The sequence below is a fragment of the Gorilla gorilla genome, chromosome 16, assembly GCF_029281585.2.
Source record: "Gorilla gorilla gorilla isolate KB3781 chromosome 16, NHGRI_mGorGor1-v2.1_pri, whole genome shotgun sequence".
In the NCBI taxonomy this organism is placed as follows: domain Eukaryota; kingdom Metazoa; phylum Chordata; class Mammalia; order Primates; family Hominidae; genus Gorilla; species Gorilla gorilla.
Genome location: NC_073240.2, coordinates 46,322,538 through 46,343,725, shown reverse-complemented (window position 1 = coordinate 46,343,725; position 21,188 = coordinate 46,322,538). Strand labels below are relative to the sequence as shown.

General features: G+C 42.5%; 2 protein-coding genes across 4 annotated transcripts in view; one reads left to right on the top strand and one right to left on the bottom strand.

The window, feature by feature from the left end:
• BLOC1S6 (biogenesis of lysosomal organelles complex 1 subunit 6) overlaps positions 1-1,857 on the bottom strand; it is an 84,392-nt gene extending 82,535 nt beyond the window's left edge. The window contains exon 1 of the mRNA XM_055363615.2: positions 1,413-1,857. The gene's annotated coding sequence lies outside the window, so the exon portion shown is untranslated. The remainder of the gene's footprint in view (positions 1-1,412) is intronic.
• A 17-nt stretch (positions 1,858-1,874) lies between these two features.
• Positions 1,875-21,188, top strand: part of SLC30A4 (solute carrier family 30 member 4) — a 43,140-nt gene continuing 23,826 nt past the window's right edge. Inside the window, exons 1-3 of one of the 3 annotated variants that reach the window (XM_004056126.5) lie at positions 1,880-2,118; positions 2,257-2,761; positions 13,436-13,582. In XM_004056126.5, the coding sequence (XP_004056174.1) occupies positions 2,371-2,761; positions 13,436-13,582 (538 nt within the window). In that variant the 5' untranslated portion in view covers positions 1,880-2,118; positions 2,257-2,370. Of the gene's footprint in view, positions 2,119-2,256; positions 2,762-13,435; positions 13,583-21,188 lie in introns of all 3 variants that reach the window. The other 2 variants (XM_055363613.2, XM_055363614.2) reach the window with 2 other exon arrangements.

Here is a 21,188-nt window from a genome sequence, read left to right as displayed (position 1 = left end):
TTCTGGAAAGGATTCAGCATTCCAGATGCCATTAAGAACATTTGTGATTCATGGGAGGTCAAAATATCAACATTAACAGGATTTTGGAAGAAGTGGATTCTAACCCTAATGGATGATTTTGAGGGATTCAAGACTTCAATGGAGGAAGTAACTGTAGATGTGGTGGAAATAGCAAGAGAACTAGAAGTGGAACCTGAAGATGTGACTGAATTGCTGCAATCTCATAAAATTTGAACAGATGAGGAGTTGCTTCTTATAGATAAGCAGAGAGAGTGGTTTCTTGAGATAGAATCTACTCCTTGTGAAGATGCTGTGAACACTGTTGAAATGGCAACAAAGGATTTGAATATTCCATAAACTTAGTTGATAAAGCAGAGGCAGGGTTTGAGAAAACTGGATTGACTCCAATTTTGAAAGGTCCACTGTGGGTAAAATATTATCAACCAGCATCACACGCCATCAAGAACTCTTTCATGAAAACAAGAGTCAATCAGTATAGCAAATGTCATTGTTGTCTTATTTTAAGGAATTGCCACAGCCACCCCAACCTTCAGCAGCCACCATCCAGATCAGTCAGCAGCCATCAACACGGAGCAAAGACCCTCCAACTAGCAAAGAATATGACTTGCTAAAGGCCTAGATGATTGACAGCTTTTTTTTTTTTTTTTTGAGACCGAGTTTTGCTCTTCTTGCCCAGGCTGGAGTGTAATGGCGTGATCTCGGCTCACCACAACCTTCGCCACCCGGGTTCAAGCGATTCTCCTGCCTCAGCCTCCCTAGTAGCTGGGATTACAGGCATGCGCCACCATGCCCGGCTAATTTTGTATTTTTAGTAGAGACAGGGTTTCTCCATTTTGGTCAGGCTGGTCTTGAACTCCCAACCTCAGGTGATCCGCCCGCCTCGGCCTCCCAAAGGGTCGGGATTACAGGCGTGAGCCACCACGCCCAGCTGATTGTTAGCATTTTTTTTAGCAGTCATGTATTTTATTTACTTGTTTATTTTTAGAGACAAGGTCTCACTCTGTCGCCAGGCAGGGGTGCGGAGGCACAATCATAGCTCACTGTAATCTCGAACTTCTGGGCTCAAGCGACCCTCCTTCCTCAGAGCAATTAACAAATGTATATATACTTTTTCCTTCCTCTCTCCCAATATTTTAAATTAAGGTATGCACATTGTTTTAGACATAACGCTATTACACGCTTAATAGACTACATTATAAACATGATTGTATTTGCACTGGGACATGAAACATTTCTGAGACCTCACTTTGTCATATTGCGGTGGTCTGGAACCAAATTCGCAGTATCTCCAAGGTATGCCTGTGCTAGATTTTCTATGCTTGAGTTTAGTCCATACCGTAAATACCTTGGAGGCAAAAGGAACACGGCAGAGAGCACAAAGAGGACAATACCTATTTGCTGAAAAACAGTAGGACACAGAACTGCTGACGACGACAGCCTTGCCCTCTCCAGCTGACTGCAGCAAATGTTGCCAGTTTGCCAGAGACAAGCAATTCGAGGAGAGAAAAGCTGCTTGCCTTTTCAGTTAGCAAGAAAAGTGCTGGGTTTGTCTTCTGCCGAGCACCCGCAACCCAGATCCCGACCCGAGATTCCTGAGACACACTTTCAGTGGAGGGAACTCCTAGCAGCAACGCCCAGCCCCCGGCGTGACCCTCCGACCACACTCGCCTCCCAGCCTGGGAAGGTGGAAGAGGCCGCCCAGAGTCCCCTCAGTTGGCCAGTGAGTGACCCCTGGGCGGAGGCGGCGCAGGGGCCCCCAAGCCAGCCTCGGGCCGAGAGGCGGGGCGCGCCGCGCGCCCCCGCCCATCGCGGGCGCCCCAGCCCTGCGCTCCAGGCCTGCGTGTCCTCGCGCCGACCCCTCCCTCGCGCGCCTCGCCCGGCGCACGCGCGTGGCCTCGCGCAGGGCGGGGAGAGGCGGTGGCTGTGGGCGTCCGGCCCCGAACCTGTCAGACCTGGGGAGCCGGCCTCCAGCGGCGGGCGCGGCGGACGCGAGCACGACCCTGCTCTCCTGCGGCCGCGGGTGGAGCAGCGCGAGCCGGCCTCACTGAGCCGGCCGGGGACGGGGAGATGAGCTGCGGCCCCGCGGCAGCGCCCCAGGTATTAAATAGATGTGCCGCCCCCTCGCGGAGCCCCGGCGGAGCCTCGGGGTCGGCCCTGCGACACGCCGCCAGCGGCTTCGGAACTTGAGGACAGGGTTGGGCGCCTTTAATTTATAACGTGTTTCGTTTTCCACAGGATGGGGAGGGACGCGCGGCACTGCCCTCGAGAACTGGCGCTCCGGTGAAGTAGGCGTCGCCGGCCGTCCGCCTCCCCCAAGCCGTTCCGCACCGCGGCCGCTCAGCCTCTGCCATGGCCGGCTCTGGCGCGTGGAAGCGCCTCAAATCTATGCTAAGGAAGGATGATGCGCCGCTGTTTTTAAATGACACCAGCGCCTTTGACTTCTCGGATGAGGCGGGGGACGAGGGGCTTTCTCGGTTCAACAAACTTCGAGTTGTGGTGGCCGATGACGGTTCCGAAGCCCCGGAAAGGCCTGTTAACGGGGCGCACCCGACCCTCCAGGCCGACGATGATTCCTTACTGGACCAAGACTTACCTTTGACCAACAGTCAGCTGAGTTTGAAGGTGGACTCCTGTGACAACTGCAGCAAACAGAGAGAGATACTGAAGCAGAGAAAGGTGAAAACCAGGTTGACCATTGCTGCCGTTCTTTACTTGCTTTTCATGATTGGAGAACTTGTAGGTGAGTTGTGTTGCCAACTCACTTTCCGTTTACCTTTCCTCGAGAGTCTTTGTCAAGCCATAGTTACACAGGCTTTGAGGTTTAACCCATCTTTTCAGGAAGTTTGTATTTATCAAGACACTGATCTCATGTGAAAAGGCCACACGGTTCCAAAGTGCAGCTCAATCTAAGTACAATATAAACTCCCCGAGATAACTTTGACTTTCTCTTCTAGTTGTTCAACCACTGTCATCTACCGTAAAGTTAAGGACGTTATCTTCATTGTATGTCATGTAACTTCCTCTTTTTACAAAGGTCTGGTAAAATACCAGGTTAATTTTCGCAACGTTTAAAATAGTAAATGATCGTAAATAACTTAAGATCATAGAATTTTACAGTATGAAGGGACCTTACTGAACACCTGCTCCACGTCCTTTTTTTTTTTTTTTTTTTACATGTAAGGATTTCCAGGGCACAAACCAGTGGAATAAGTCGTGAGGGCCACTTAGGGAGTTAATGGAAGAGCCACATCTACAGTCCCAGCATTTTTTTCCTCTACATTTGACCTAAGTGGTTTCTTTTATACGATTTCCTTTTGTATTTATAGCCAAGAGATTTGCAAAATTAATTACCAACTAACATGAAATTTTTGCCTTGTAAGAAGGGCCTGAAATGAACCAGAGGACTCCGCCAAAGTTCCATGAGCCTGGTTTTCTTGTTCATTTTTTAATTATACGAACAATCCGTTCTCAATATAAGATACATTCTTAGTTTAGAGGTTATTTTCAGTCACGTCAGTGTAACTACTAACTTCTCAGTGACAGTTTACAAAGTGACATTAAAGCAGGGAGATGATTCTTACATGTCATCTCTTAAATGATGAACCATGACAAAAACAGGTGGCAGTCCAGATTTAAGATGCTTGACTGGAGGGTTCTATGTGGGAAAAATTATATACATTTCCTACCTTCTTTCATAACACTCCTCCCCAGGGCTCGCTTCAGCCATGCTGGTCTTCTTTTTCCTCTTACAATTCACAAAGCTCTTTTTGCCTCTAAGACGTTCAAAGTGGCTGGTCCTTCTATCTCAGCGGCTTTCAAACATTTTTTGACCGCACTATAGTAAGAAATACACTTCACATTGTGACTCATTTAGGCATGCATGCATACATATGTATGAGAATATACACAGGTCACATGTGTATAAATATATGTATAACTGAAACAAAAGTTTTCCTTCATGTGATGTATCCTAATAGTTTCTTCAATTGTGGTCCCAGCTCACTAAATGGATTTCATGTGTCCACTGCAGTAGGTCAGGGCCTTAGCTTGAAAAACACTGCTTTACATAGACTGCCTTTCCCAAATCTTTTCTTGGCCAGTTTCTCGTCATTCGTGTCTTATTTAAAAAGACACCCCGGCCGGGTGCAGTGGCTCACGCCTTTAATCCCAGCACTTTGGGAGGCCGAGGTGGGTGGATGACCTGAGGTCAGGAGTTTGAGACCACCCTGGCCAACATGGTGAAACCTTGTCTCTACTAAAAACAAAATACAAAAATTAGCCGGACGTTGTGGTGGGCGCCTGTAATCCCAGCTACTTGGGAGGCTAAAGCAGGAGAATCGCTTAAACCCGGGAGGTGGAAGTTGTGGTGAGCCGAGATTGCGCCACTGCACTCCAGCCTGGGCAACAGAGTGAGAATCCGTCTCAAAAAACAATAAGTAAATAAAATAATAAATAAATAAATAATAAAAATTAAAAAAAACCACACCTTTGAGAGACCTTTTCTGACTGACTAAAGTAAATCTCTTTTGTCCCCTGTTCCCTCTCCAACTTTCAAAGTCCTCAGCATCTGAGATATTTATTTACTCATTTAATATTACCTGTTTCCACTGAAATACAGGCTGAATTCCTAGCACCTAGAACAGTGACTGGCACAAAGTAGATACTCAATAAACTTGTTGAATTAATTCATTTTTATTCTGTTAGATAATTATAAATGCTTGAGCTGTAAAGAAATTAAAAGACAGGAGACAACCTGTGCCCCAGATAAAGCACCATGGTCTCAGCAGACTGAGATTCGGTGACTTGCCCAAACTAACACAACTAGAATATTGATCATTCAGGTTTAATGATTTTTGAAGTTAACGTTGAATATTTGAAGTTAAAATAACAATCACAGCATCCCCCCTTAAAATGATTAATAATTCAGAGTTTATTTCACCTGAGTAAAAATCATTAAGATATAATTGTCTTGACTTCTCACTTCTGAAATCTGTTTTTTGGTAAATGTTGTTTTATGAAAGCCACAATAAGTATTTCCTTTCAAATACTGACTTTATTGTCAAATGTGGAAATATTTTGTTAAACAATACAGAGATGATAGTAGTACTTAGGGTAAGCATTAACAATATTATTCAAAATGTTATATAGAGTTCAACTGTATACAATAGAGCATTTATTAAAGTGTGTCCAAAGCGCTTATAAATAAAGCATCTTCGAGGCAGGTGGCTCACTTGAGGTTAGGAGGAAAGCAGACTGGCCAACATGGTGAAACCCCGTCTCTACTGAAAATACAAAAAAATTAGCCAGGCATCATGGCGCACCTGTAGTCCCAGCTACTGGGGAGGCTGAGACACAAGAATCGCTTGAACCTGGGAGGTGGAGGTTGCAGTGAGCCAAGATTGCACCACTGCACTCCAGCCTGGGTGACAGAGTGGGACTCTGTCTCAAAAAAAGAAAGAAAGAAAGAAAGAAAGCATCTTATGTAGGAAGTATGGAGAAATAAAAAACGAAGCAATTTGGGCAGGCACGGTGGCTCACACCTGTAATCCTAGCACTTTTGGGAGGCCAAGGCGGGTGATCACTTGAGGTCAGCAGTTTGAGAGCAGCCTGGCCAACATGGTGAAACCCCATCTCTACTAAAAATACAAAAATTAGCCAGAAATCGCTTTAACCCAGGAGGCAGAGGTTGCAGTGAGCTGAGATCATGCCACTGCACTCCAGCCAGGGCAACAGAGTGAGACTACATTAAATAAAATATATTTTTTAAAAATGAAGCAATTTGGCCAGGTGTAGGAAGTATCTTATGTAGGAAGTATGGAGTAATAAAAAATGAAGCAATTTGGCTGGTTGCAGTGGCTCATGCCTATATTCCCAGCACGTTGGGAGCCTGAGGATCGCTTGAGCTCAGGAGTTCAAGACCAACCTGGCAACATGATGAAACCCCCTCTCTACCAAAAAAACCAAAAACTTAGCCTGACTTGGTAGTGCGTGTCTGTGGTCCTAGCTCCTCTGGAGGCTGAAGTGGCAGGATCGGTTGAGCCCAGGGGGTGGAGGTTGCAGTGAGCTGAGATCCGGCTGCTGTACTCCACCCCAGGTGACCGAGTGAGACTCTGTCTCAAAAAGAAGGAAAAAAAAATGAAGTAATTAAATGAGCTGAGATAGACTTGGTTGGCTTTACCACTTACCTTGCTCTGAGACCTTTGTAAAGGTCCATTCTTTTCTCTTCTCTTTGGAAGTGTATTTTGAGTACTTACACTATGTGCCAGGCACTGTGCTACATGTTCTGAATGTACAATGGAGAACGAAACTATTATGATCCCTACTATCTGGAGAATTTAATGGAAGAGACAAACATTAAACACGTAAGTAAATTTAAAATTTAGATGGTCCTAAGTACTAGGAAGAAAAAGAACAAGGTACTATAAGACATAGTAACCAGTAGGACATAGTTTATGCATGGACCAGGTACATTTAAGCCAAAAAAAAGAATAGTAGGAGTTACCCAAACAGAGTGAGGGAGTTTTCCAAGAGAAGAGAACAGCATGTACCAAGGTCCTAAAGCCTTCAATTCTTCGAAAGGAATTAGAAAGAAGGCCAGTTTGGCTTCAGTGTGTAACCATGAGGGAAAGAGGCAGGAGGAAGAGATCAGGCAGGCCCTGGTAGGCCATGTTAGATGAGTGTAGTTTTTATTTTAAGTGCAATGGAAAGCCAGATAACGGTTTTTTTTGTTTTTGTTTTTGTTTTTGTTTTGAGACGGAGTCTCGCTCTTTCGCCCAGGCTGGAGTGCAGTGGTGCGATCTCAGCTCACTGCAAGCTCTGCCTCCCGGGTTCGTGCCATTCTCCTGCCTCAGCCTCCTGAGTAGCTGGGACTACAGGCGCCCCCCACCGCGCCTGGCTAATATTTTGTATTTTTAGTAGAGACGGGGTTTCACCATGTTAGCCAGGATGGTCTCAATCTCCTGACCTCGTGATCTGTCCGCCTCGGCCTCCCAAAGTGCTGGGATTACAGGCGTGAGCCACCGCGCCTGGCCAACCAGATAAGGTTTTAAGCAGGAGAGTAACAAGATGGGATTTACCTTTTTGAAGATTACTCTGCTGTTATGTGAAGAATGGATCGGGAGTTCGAGACCAGCCTGACCAATATGGCGAAACCTCGTCTCTTCTGAAAATACAAAATTAGCCAGGCATGGTGGCACGTGCCTGTAATCCCAGCTACTCGGGAGGCCGAGGCAAAAGAATCACTTGAACCTGGGAGGCAGAGGTTGTGGTGAGCCGAGATCACGCTGTTGCACTCCAGCCTGGGCAACAAGAGCAAAACTCCATCTCAAAAAAAAAAAAAAAAAAGAATGGATTGGAGGGTATATTCTTGGAAGCAAGAATATGAGTCTGTGGTTAGAAGAGAGGTCAAGGTAGAGAGAGATAAGTATATAATGCCGTAGGAATAGGTAAAATTACCTAGAGAGCCCAAGTCTCTAGGAACTCCAACTTTAGAAGTCAGGCAGAGGGAAAAAGGTGTTCCAATTTTTTTCTTTTTTAAAAAGAGAGTATTTCAAAGTGGAAATAAATAGGTTGAAACTGTTGAGAGGTCTAATTAGATGAGAACTAAAACATCCTTTGGATTTGGTAACAGTTACAACTGCATTTTTATTGAAAATGAAAATGCTTAATTGAGAGTGTATATAAACTTCAGGTAAAGATGGCAAATTGAACTCATGCATCTAATTTTGCTTGTTCCTGATGCCTCTCTTATACAATAAATGGATTTTTTTTAATGGAGTCTCGCTCTGTCACCCAGGCTGGAGTGCACCATCTCAGCTCACTGCAGCCTCCACCTCCTTGGTTCAAATGATTCTCCTGCCTCAGCCTCCTGAGTAGCAGCCTCCACCTCCCGGATTCAAGTGATTCTCCTGCCTCAGCCTCCCAAGTAGCTGGGACTACAGGTGCACACCATCACGCCCAGCTACTTTTTAGTATTTTTTGTAGAGACGGAGTTTCAACATGTTGGCCAGGCTGGTCTTGAACTCCTGACCTCAAGTGATCCGCCCACCTCGGCCTCCCAAAGTGCTGGGATTACAGGCGTGAGCCACCATACCTGGCCTCTTATACAATAAAGAGATTTTTTTAAAAAAGATATAAATTCACACATATGAGGAAAACTGGAGAGGAAAAGATAGCAACAAAAATTTTGGAAACTGGAAAGGAAACAGATAAAGAAGTAACTAACTTAGTAGACCCAAGAAAGCAAACACCTAAGCCAGCAGTGGGGAAGGCTGAGAACCATCACAGTTTATACTACAGCAGTGATTCTGAAGCTTTAGTGTGCATCAAAATCATATAGAGAACTTGTTAAAACACAAAATCCCAGGGGATGCTAACACTACTGATGCAGGGACCATATTTTAGAACTACTGCACTAGAAAATCCTAAGTAGGCTCCAGATTGGTTGTACCAGGTACCTCTGGAAGTGTGGGTGAAGAAGGCAGCTAAAATAAGGAAAGCTAGTTAAACCTATTTAAAAGCCAGTCAGATATAATAGTAAAATTGTATAATTAGTATACTCAGAGATAAAAGATCACGTATCCATGAAGCAAGAACAGACTAAAATAGAAATTCAGGGTGGGCGCAGTAGCTCATGCCTGTAGTCCTAGCACTTTGGGAGGCTGAGGCAGGAGGAACAAACACTTCAGCTCAGAAGTTCAAGACCAGCCTGGTCAAGGTGGCAAGACCCTGTCTCTACAAAAGAAAGAAAGAAAGAAAGAAAAATAGTAGAGCATGGTGGTGCTTACCTGTGGTCCCAGCTACTTAGGAGGCTAAGGTGGGAGGATCACTTGAGGACAAGAAGTTGAGGCTGCAGTGAGCCAAGTGTTTGTGCAATTGCTCTCCAGCCTGGGTGACAGAGTGAGACTCTATCTCAAAGAAAAAAAAAAAGAAAAGAAATTCAGGGTAACGAAAAAAGCTTCTGCACAATAAAAACATAGTTGAAATTTCTATTATTTATTATTTATTTATTTATTTATTTATTTATTTATTTATTTTTGAGATGGAGTCTTGCACTGTCGCCCAGGCTGGAGTGCAGTGGCGCCATCTCGGCTCACTGCAAGCTCCACGTCCCAGGTTCATGCCATTTTCCTGCCTCAGTCTCCCAAGTAGCTGGGACTACAGGCACCCACCACCACGCCTGCTATTTTTTTGTATTTTTAGTAGAGACGGGCTTTCACCGTGTTAACCAGGATGGTCTCCATCTCCTGACCTCGTGATCCACCCGCCTCGGCCTCCCAAAGTGCTGGGATTACAGGTGTGAGCCACCACGCCCGGCCAAAATTTCTTTTAAACTCCATAGAAAAGTTAGAAGATAAATTAAGGGCTGGGTGCAGTGGCTCATGCCTGAAATCACAGCACTTTGGGAGGCTGAAGTGGGAAGATCACATGAGCCCAGGAATTCACGATTAGCCCGGGCAGTATAGTGAGAGCTTATCTTCACTAAAAATTGAAGAAAAAAAAAAAAAAAAGCCAAGCATGGTGTCATGCTCCTGTAGTCCCAGCAACTTAGGAGGCTAAGGCAGGAGGATTGCCTGAGTCTAAGAATTCAAGACCAGCCTGGGCAACATAGTGACACCTTGTCTCTAATAAAAATTAAAAAAAAAAAAATTAGCAAGGTGTGGTGGCACATGCCTGTAGTCCCAGCTACAAAGGAGGCTGAGGTGGAAGGATTGCTTAAGACCAGGAGGTCCACGCCACAGTGAGCCACAGTTGTGCCACTGCACTGCAGCCTGGACAAACAGAGCAAGACCCTACCTCAAAAAAAGATGAATTAAGGTACTCTCTCACAGAGTTGAGCAAAAAGATGTATAATTGGAGAGAAAGGGCAAAAACAATTTAGAGGCCAGGCACGGTGGCTCATGCCTGTAATCCTAGCACTTTGGGACGCCAAGGCGGGCAGATCACCTGAGGTTAGGGGTTCGAGACCAGCCTGGCCAACATGATGATACACCATCTCTACTAAAAATACAAAAATTAGCCGGGCGTGGTGGCGCATGCCTGCAATCCCAGCTACTTGGGAGGCTGAGGCAGGAGAATTGCTTGAACCCAGAAGGCGGAGGTTGCAGTGAGCTGAGATTGCACCACTGTACTCCAACCTGGGTGACAGAGTGAGACTCTGTCTCAAAAAAAAAAAAAAATTAGAATATTAATCTAAACTCCAAATAACAGGAAGGAGTTTGAGAAAGAAAGCAAAGGCTACGAAATCATCAACACTATAGTTTATGGTTTAGGAAGTTTTCCCATAGCTGGAGGATACACATTTCTATAATTTTTTTTTTTTTTTTTTTTTGAGACAGAGTTTCACTCTTGTTGCCCAGGCTGGAGTACAATGGCGCAATCTCAGCTCACCACAACCTCCACCTCCCCCGTAACCTCCGCCTCCTGGGTTCAAGTAATTCTTCTGCCTCGGCACCCGAGTAGCTGGGATTACAGGCGTGTGCCACCATGCCCAACTAATTTTGTATTTTTAGTAGAGACAGGGTTTTTCCATATTGGTCAGGCTGGTCTCGAACTCCCGACCTCAGGTGATCTGCCCGCCTCAGCCTCCCAAAATGCTGGGATTACAGGTGTGAGCCACTGTGCCTGGCCACACATTTCTAGATTGAAAGAGCAAATTGGGGGAAAAGAGATCCATTCCAGGGTAGACATTGTGAAATTTTCTGAACACAGAGAACACATCATTACCTACCTCAGGAAGCTGCAGTGTTAGTTGCCTCTGATTTTTGACAAGCATGGGAAGATGGGGGCTGTTCATACAGGGCAAGCTTCAAGTGTCCAGTCAAATAAAAACATCCTTGCACGTCCTTTAGGGAACTCCAGCAGGTCAAATAATGACAGTTCTCTGGGAATGGGGTATTGAAGGAGCTCCAAACTCATTTTGTATCCTCCAGTGGCTGCCAACCTGAGGTTTTCACTGTGATTGTGGCCTGTTGGTTTTCAAGGCTGCCATACAGCTGGAGGACAACAAATGGGTACAGCGCAAATTAAAACACCATGAAGATAACTGTTCTTGCTGATATTCAGCTATTTTTCTTGAATAAGTGCTATGTGTATAAGCTTTTGGCTAATTTCCAAAGTTCTGAAAAAGCTGATTTTGACTATTTTTGTCCATGTTTTCATTCTTTTTGTGAAGATGATTTTCAGAGGTCCTTACTTTTTTTTTTTGGCTGATGTCACCAACATGTAGCTTTTTAAGTTTAGGTTAATTAAAAGTAAATAATTAAGCCTAGGCAACATAGCAAGACCTCATCTCCTGAAAAAAAAAAAAGATAAAAAGATTAGCTGAGCATGGTGGTACATGCCTGTAGTCCCAGCTACTCAGGAGGCTGAGATGGGAGGATTACATGAACAACACAGGAGGTTGAGGCTACAGTGAGTTATGATCACATCACTGCATTCCTGCCTGGGTGGCAGAGCAAGACCCTGACTCTCTAAAAAAAAAAAAAAAAAAAAAAAGTTTAATTAATTAAATTCCTTAGTTTCACTAACCATTTTTCTTTTTCTTTCTTATTTATTTTTTGGTAGAGATGGGGTTTCACCATGTTGCCCAGTCTGGTCTCAAACTCCTGAGCTCAGGTGATCCGCCTGCCTCAGCCTCCCAAAGTGTTGGGATTACAGGCGTGAGCCACTGCACTTGGCCCCATTTTTCTTTTTTTTTTTCAGTCAATGTCTCACTCTTGTCACCCAAGTTGGAGTGAACTGGTGCCATTATATAAAGCTTACTGCAGCCTCAGACTCTTACGCTCAAGCAGTCCTCCCACCTCGGCCTCCCAAACAACTGGGATTACAGGCATAAGCCACTGTGCCCCAACCTTACTAGCCATTTTTCAAATGCTGAAAAGCCACATGTGACTAGTGGCTACACCATTGGACAGCTCAGATACAGAACATTTCTATCATCTCAAAGTTCTATTGGACAGAGTTGCTTTAAGGAATTATCCTCATTATAAAATGATAAGTATGCTAAAGCTCAAAAAAAATTAACTCATTCAGACTTTCTGAGATTCCAAAACTTCATGTTGTTTAACACCAACCTTCTCTCGGTGCTTTCCAGCTTTTTCATGCCGGGGAATACGTAAAAATGCTATTTGTATAGAGCACTCTGGGGTAAATGGATGTGACTAAAAGATCATCAGCCCCTAGTCTCCTGCTCTTGTCTCTACACACCCAGCTCAGTAATGAGGAGGATCAACAGCTCAGCACACTTACCTGATCATGCAGTTCTGCTGTACATTATAACAGTGATTCTCGAAGTGTGGTTCCAAGACTCGAAGCATCAGCGTTACCTGGGAGCATGTTAGCAATATACATTCTCAGGTCCCATCCCCATCACCATCCCAGACCTACCGAATCAGAAATTCTGGGAGTAGAGTTAAGCAGTTTGTAGTTTAACAAGCCCTCCAGGTGATTCTGATACACATAAAAGCTTATTCAATGAATAGTGCTAGGAAAATTGGTTGTCCATTATGTGACAATACAGACACACAATGAAACAATGTATAATATATATTAAATGCCTGGAAAATCGATAACAAAAATTGTATCCTAAATACTACCTTTTGTACCCCTCTTCAGAGATGTTGCTAAGTGAATCAGTTAATTTTTACATATTTTATATCGAACTAATGTACATTTTGTAGGTTTCCTCAGTTTAATTTTATGTTCCAACGCCCCTCAACAAGTGAACATCCTTCTTTTCTTCAGCTTTGTTGTAATATTTAGATATGGTTATTAATTCACTAACAGTAGAATTAGTAAGTTAAGCAAAAGCTTCAGTACCAAGACACAAAATCACTATATATTTGCCTTGTGGTTCTTAACTTTCTAAAGGTCATTGACTCCTTGCAGCATGTGTTACTAGAAATGGATATTCTGGCTGGACACATTGGCTTACGCCTATAATCCCAACACTTGCAAGGCCGAGGCGAGTGGATCACTTGAGGTCAGGAGTTTGAGACCAGCCTGGCCAACATGGTGAAACCCTGTCTCTACTAAAAATACAAAAATTAGCCGGGCGTGGTGGCACATGCCTGTAGTCCCCGCTACTCGGGAGGCTGAGGCAGAAGAATCACTTGAACCCAGAAGGCAGAGGTTGCAGTGAGCCGAGATTGCACCACTGCACTCCAGCCTGGGCAATAGAGTGAGACGCTGTCTCAAAAAAAAAAAGAAAAAAAGAAATGGATATTCTCACCAGAAAAATGAACCTATATCTAATATTTTGAATAAAATTTCAGAATACCTTGATTTAATTGTAATGGGATAAAGATTTAGTTAGAAGTTCATGTTTTGTAGGATATTGCATATTTCTAGTTTGATTGCTTGCTTTTTTAAAAAATTAACTTGTTCCTTTTTTCCTCCTACTTGTAACTCTAAGGTGGATACATTGCAAATAGCCTAGCAATCATGACAGATGCACTTCATATGTTAACTGACCTAAGCGCGATCATACTCACCCTGCTTGCTTTGTGGCTATCATCAAAATCACCAACCAAAAGATTCACCTTTGGATTTCATCGCTTAGGTAGGTAGTTGGTGTTTCTTTTGCTTTATAATATTTTATAGTAAAACCACAATGAACTATAACCCTGAATAACTGAACTCGTTCCAGTGATATCTTGTTTGAACAAAGCAAATGAAAATAGATAAACAAAATTTATTCAGAAACATCTTTTCCAGGGTACATTTAGCCTAGTCAGCTAAACAGTTTACACATATAAAATTATATGATGATCATTAATCTTCAAAGGTTGCTCCCTATGTCCTGAAGATATCATCAGAAAAAAGTTTACTTTCAGTTTATTGAACAAAGCAAAACCACATGGGTTTAACCCGTTAATGAGCATTAGCTTCTCTCTTTTACTTCAGGTATTTCAGCCAAAGCTACCATAGCTTAGATTTTAAGCAGAGCTATCACAGGTATAATGTATGCTGTGTGGCTGAACTTGACTGCAGCCATCGTATCAACATAATTCTGCAAATGCACACATTTTTATTTGCCTGTTTTGAACAAATTTTAATGTTTAATTATAAAGAGTTAAAATCATACATTGCTATCTACACAGCTCTGCTTCCTACTGTATTACTGTTTTTAAATTTTTTGCTTATTTTGAAAATATGTATAAAATAATTACCTGAACTATTATATGAAGTAACATTTACCCAGATGTCAGACTCAAAAGTAGAACCCAAAAGTTGACATTTAAGTAGCTTCAGCAAAACTTGCCTCAAAGAACTAGAGTTAACATCTGATAATTTCATTTTGTAGGAACACTGATGCTCCTGGCTAATATATCAATCAATTCCTCATCATCTTTTTTATTTTTTAGCTTAAAAAAACTTAGACTGTAGATTTTTTGTTTGTTTCTTTACCTATATTTTCTTTGTATTTGTTTTTTGTTTTTTGCTTTTAAGACAGAGTCTTGCTCTGTTGCCCAGGCTGGAGTGCAGTAAACTTTTTGTTTCTTTACGTACATTTTCTTTGAATTTATTTCTCGTTTTTGCTTTTAAGACAGAGTCTTACTCTGTTGCCCAGGCTGGAGTGCAGTGGTGTGATCTTCTTGCACTGTTGCCCAGGCTGGAGTGCAGTGGTGTGATCTTCTTGCGCTATTGCCCAGGCTGGAGTGCAGTGGTGTGATCTCAGCTCTCTACAACCTCCACCTTCCAGGCTCAAGTGATCCTTCCACCTCAGCCTCCCGAGTAGCTGGGATTATAGGCGTGCACTAGCATGCTCAGCTAATTTTTGTGATTTTTGTAGAGACAGGGCCTACCTGCAAGGGGGTCATCCTTTGCCCAGGCTGATGTCAAACTCCTGTGTTCAAGCCATCCTCCTACCTTGGCCTCCCAAAGTGCTGGGATTACAGGTGTGAGCTGCCATGACCGGCCCACAGCATCCAGGACCTCTTACTTAGTGACTGGGTCTTCTGGTGCAAAACTTGACACTGTACCTAAATGGTGATATTCCAAGTAGCTATCCAGGTCATCAGGTTGGAAAATTATCTAGCATCCCCACCCCTCCGTACTCTCAGCTACTGTACAAAAGAGCTAAAGCCCCAAGTGAAGTTTGTCTTTTGTTAAGCTACTGCATAATGCATGTGAATGTGTTCCTGGCCAGGCACGGTGGCTCACGTCTGTAGTCCCAGCACTTTGGGAGGCCGAGGTGGGCGGATCACCTGAGATCAGGAGTTCAAGACCAGCCTAGCCAACATGGTGAAACCCCATATCTACTAAAAATACAGAAATCAGCTGGGCGTGGTGGTGCACGCCTGTAATCCCAGCTACTCAGGAAGCTGAGGCAGAAGAACTGCTTGAACCCGGGAGGCGGAGGTTGTAGTGAGCCTAGATCATGCCGCTGCACTCCATTCTGGGCGGCAGAGTAAGACTCTGTCTCTCTCAAAAAAAAAAAAAAAAAAAAAAAGAATGTGTTCCTAAAGGAAACTCCACTGCTTCTCAACATATTATATAGTCATTTGTTTACTGGTTGCCTTAGGATTTTTAAACAGCTTCAAAATTATTTTTAAACATTAATTTTTTTGAGATTTAAACACCTGCAGTTAAGATCTAAGATGTAAACATATCATCATGGAATGGGAATTTTTTAACACTGCTTGAGAGAGTACATTTATATAGTCCTGTGGTTCTTAAACTCTTTTAGGTTATAAACCCTTTGGAATTCTGATGAAAGCAGTGAAACACTCCCTCAGAAACATGCAATAACAGAACACAGAAGATGCTACACATATAAGTTAAGAACCCATAATAATGAAACTTCTATTAAATATTAAAGAAGTACTTAGTGTTTGTTCTACATAGTCACTTTGCTTCTTCATAAATAAATACTATGTAAAAATAAGAGACAATAGAACTGACCGGTCCTATTGTGTCTCTGGAATTTTCTATAGAAAGTCAAATCTTTCCCTTTCCTTAAAAGTACTAAGTTCCAAGAAGGTAGACCAGACAGCACCATTTGATTCCTGTCTCTCTGAGAGTCCATTAAGATAAAAACATAGAGGTACCAAAACACCAAAGAGAATTACATGATTGGGTTACCAGTAAACACATTTCCAGAAATTTTTGGAAGTTGTAAAGTACATATGAGTGGGTTGAAGGAGAAAACAAGCCAAGAAGCAACGTGTAGAACATACTCTGAACTAGGAACTGGACCAGCCCAACAGATCTTAAGGCTTAGGGACAGAGATGAGCAGAAATGAGAATTGGGGCTGAAAACGGAAGATTAATTGAATAAGTGGGAAGCCGTTCCCAGTGGTCACTATGCCCCTACCTCCCTTCTTACTCCTACCTCTACTCAGGCAGCCTACACTTTCCGCCAAGTAAAACACCACATAGTTCTTCTAGAAAGAAACTGAACAAAATGTTCAGGGAAAACTAAGAATTAGTGTGGAAGTTGATGCTCCAAAATAAGTCTTACTTTTACCAGAATTCAGATTTCTACCACCTCATATCCTGATTCTCCACCTACTCATCCTAAAGGAATATAGTTATCCTCTGCCCTGCCCTACACCCCATATTAATAACCATTTTAGGCTGGGCATGGTGGTTTATGCCTGCAATCCCAGCATTGTGGGAGGCTGAGGCAGAAGGATCCCTTGAGCCCAGAAGTTCAAGACCAGCCTGGGCACCATAGGAAGACCCTGTCTCTACCAAAAAATATTATTTCAGTTCATTTCTGGCTTATCCTTCCAGCATTTCCTTTTTACAAAGGATAGTTTCCCTATCCTTCTGCCCTAAGTATGAATAGACAACCAAGAATCTTCCAGCATGTGGGAAAAACCAGCAGCATGAATTAAAATGACCAAAACTAAACTAACAGAACAATTAACCCTAAAGGAAAGAGAAGTAACTTAAAGAACCAGGAGAAGCTGGGCATGGTGGCTCATGCCTGTAATCCTATCACTTTGGGAGGCCAAGGTGGGCGGATCACTTGAAGCCAGGAGTTTGAGACCAGCCTAGCCAACATGGTGAAACCCTGTTTGTACTAAAAATACAAAACCTAGCTGGGCATGGTGGTGCCCACCTGTAATACCAGCTGCATGGGAGGCTGAGACACGAGAATCACTTGAACTTGGGAGGTGGAGGTTGCAGTGAGCCAAGATCAAGCCACTGCACTCCAGCCTGGGCAACAGAGTGAGACAAAAAAAAAAAAAAGGAAAAAGAAAAGAACAGAACCAGGAGAAAAGTTTTTAAATTATCTTATTAATATGCTCAGAATAATAAAACAGTAAAATGTTTTGGAAAAATAAATACAAGAAATAGCTCTTTGAAATTAAAAATTATTCCTGAAATTTATTATTTATTTATTTATTTATATATATATTTTTTTGAGACAGAGTCTCACTGTGTCACCGAGGCTGGAGTGCAATGGTGCGGTCTCGGCTCACTGCAACCTCCGCTTCCCGGGTTCAAGTGATTCTCCTGCCTCAGCCTCCAGAGTAGCTGGGATTACAGGGGCCCGCCGCCACTCCTGGCTAATTTTTGTATTTTTAGTACAGACGGGATTTCACCATGTTGGCCAGGATGATCTGGATCTCCCGTCCTCATGATCCACCCGTCTCGGCCTCCCAAAGTGCTGGGATTATAGGCATGAGCCGCCGCCCCCAGCCAAGCCTTACTATAAAGAACCTCAGAAAAATAGAACTTAAAAAATAAAAAGAAGTAACCACTTAATGCATATGGTATTTCTTTTTTGAGGTGTTGAACATGTTCTGGAATTAGTAGTGATGATGGCTGCACAACCTTGTACATGTACTGAAAACCAATGAATTGTACACTTTAAAATGGTGAATTTTGTTACATGAATTTTATGTCAATTTTTAAAAGTCATCTAAAAAAATGAAAGGGAGGGAACTGTTAAAGATATAGATAGATAGGTATTTCCAGAGCTAAGAAGGTACTCAAGCTTCACACTGAAACTTTTGGGATCTTTTTTGTTTTGTTTTGTATTCTGAAATATTATGAGGGGATATCTAGATATAGACCTTATTTCACCTATTCTGCTCTATGAAGTAATGGTGGAGATTTGGAAGAAAAAACTTAGTTTGCTTGAGGAAGATTCAAAGATACATAGAATTTGATGAATAAAGCTGTAAACCAAAGCAGTTGGTGTCCCTGAGTTCCACAGTACCATTGCTTCAGAGTAATCTCTTGAAGTTCTATGGGGAGAGATATATTTACATTTGGACACACTTAAGTAGGGTAGCTCTTGTGATCTCTAATTCCAGACTTGGAGATTCAGGTCCTGAAAACTTCACAGAGGGAATCCCCACAAGAAGCTTGGTTTGTTACCATTCTTGTTGAATTTTGTTTTGTTTTGATGACATGGTGGGGTGGGACAGGGATGGGTTTTTTCTCTGTTGATTTATTTTGTAAATATGCAAAACATGTTGCAAAAGTCAAATTTTATTTTATTAATTTATTTATTTGAGAGTGGGTCTCACTCCATTGTCCAGGCTGGAGTGCAGTGGCGTGATCTCAGCCCCCTGCAGCCTTGACCTCCTAGGCTCAAGCAATCCTCCCACCTCAGCCTCTCAAGTAGCTGGGACTGGGACCGGGACCACAGGCATGCACCACCATGCCTGGCTAACTTTTGTATTTTTTGTAGAGACGAGGCTTTGTTTCCCAGGCTGGTTGCAAACTCTGCAGCCTGTTTCCCAGGCTGGTTTTGAACTCCTGAGCTCAAGTGATCCACCCGCCTCGGCCTCCCAAAGTGCTGGGATTACAGAGATAAGCCATCATGCCTGGCCAAAAATTATTTTTTAAAAGAAAACACAGAGAAGTCTTGCTTTCATTCCCCTCCACTCCATCTCCCCATACCATTCCATAAGAGTAGACCCTTTTAATTGGTTTCTAGCCTATCCTTCCAGCACTTCCTTTTGAAAACATAAGCAAATACATATATATGTTCATATCCTGCTTCTCACCACCCTTTTTTATGCAATAGGCAGTATACTGTATACTCAACTCTAGACCTGGAGGCAGTGATTCTATATAGAGTTCCACCTCCAGATCACTTTATAACAGTACATAGAAGCTTCTGGTTTGAAAATGTCAGAGCTTAAAGGAGGAGAACAACCACTTAACTATTCAGATAGAAGTAATATTCCCTTGCTCCTTTTGAATAAAAATTGAACACAGGATATTGTCTTGGGATTCTGCATGAGGAAGCAGAAAATTAGATTTTCTGGGAATTTCTTCTACACTGAAGAATGAAATTTTACACTCTATCTGACAATAGTAAATATCAAACCATAGCTTAGCTGTAATTGCCATTTTAGTTGTTATATGGATGTGTTTTCTGCTTTAAAAGATCACATTCTCTGTAGGCTTTAGATTGGTTTATATTTATTTATGGACTATTGATTATAGACTTTTTTTTTTCTTTTCTTTTTTTTTTTTTTTTTTTTTTTTTTTAATTTTTGAGATGGGGTTTTGCTCTTGTTGCCCAGGCTGGAGTGCAATGGCGCAATCTTGGCTCATTGCAACCTCCACCTCCCGGATTCAAGCGATTCTTCTGCCTTAGCTTCCCAAGTAGCTGGGATTATAGACGTGTGCCACCATTCCCAGCTGATTTTTGTATTTTTAGTAGAGATGGGGTTTCACCACGTTGGCCAGGCTAGTCTCAAACTCCCGACCTCATGTGATCCGCCCGCCGCAACCTCCCAAAGTGCTGGGATTACAGGCGTGAGCCACCATACCCGGTTGATTGTAGACTTTTGATTGGTATTTACAAGGACCCATGAGAGGCAACAAAGAGAAGTCATCAAGAGAGCAGACCCTGAGACCAATAGTTTGGCTCAAGCTCTGGCTCCCTAACTTCCTACCAGTTTGACCTTGGGCAAGTTACCTAACATCTTTGTGCCTCCATTTTCTATTTGTAAAAGGAAACTAATAGTAGTGCCTACTTTATAATAGAGTTATTACAAATATTAAATGAGTTAATATTTGTAAAGTAATTAGAAAAATGCCTGGCACTTCAAAAGCAGCCTTCATTTATTCTTTGGAAATAATTTTAAATGAATTCAAGGTTTATATGTAGCTTTTAGGCATATATACATAAATGTCACTGTAAACTGCAGAATATCCGATCTTTAAAATTTTTTGGTTAAATTTTATCATAATATGGTAACAAATCACATTTATTGCTTTTAGGTGTTAGCGATAAAACAGAGTTTGTCGGTTTTAGTCTCTTATGTAATGGAACAGAAATACGATGAGCCCAGTGGGAGAAAGCAGGAGGAGTTCTTGTCCGTCTCTACTTATACTTTTTGTTTTTTTTAAGTTACTAAATATTTTTGACACTGATTTTTGCTTATGAATAGTTTTGAAGTACCAATGAAAATGGGTTCTCACCCAAGTGAGAATAGTTTTGCTAAAAAGGTAGAAATAAAAGAAATTGAAGGAGCAATTCTACTTGATGGTAAAACAGTGATGTTGTTATATGCTATTCACATTTTAGTTTTCTCCTCTTCCCATTAGTTCTTTCTGTACAGTTTAAACTGAATCTGGAATTTTCTTATAGAGAATTAGCTTTACATGATCAAGTACTGTCTATTTAGTTACTCTGGAGGCTATTACTTCCCCTCTCAGTTCCTCCAAATGGTCTGGAGTGAAGAAGGAATCATTTTTGTTTCTTCTGTAACCCAAAGATTAGCTATTTTTTCTTGTTTTTAAATTTTTATTTATTTATTTTATTTTATTTTTTTGGAGACTGAGTTAGTTCCACTCTTGTTGCCCAGGCTGGAGTGCAATGGCACGATCTCAGCTCACCGCAACCTCTGCCTCCTGGGTTCAAGCGATTCTCCTGTCTGAGCCTCCCAAGTAGCTGGGATTACAGGCATGTGCCACCACACCCAGTTAATTTTGTCTTTTTAGTAGAGATGGGATTTCTCCATGTTGGTCGGGCTGGTCTTGAACTCCCGACTTCAGGTGATCTGCCCACCTCGGCCTCCCACCTCCCAAAGTGTTGAGATTACAGGCGCGAGCCACCATGCACAGCCTGTTTGTTTTTTTTTGTTTTGAGTTCATGACTTTTTTTTTTTTTGAAATGGAGTCTCCCTCTGTCACCCAGGCTGGAGTGCAGTGGCTCGATCTTGGCTCACTGCAAACTGCCCCTC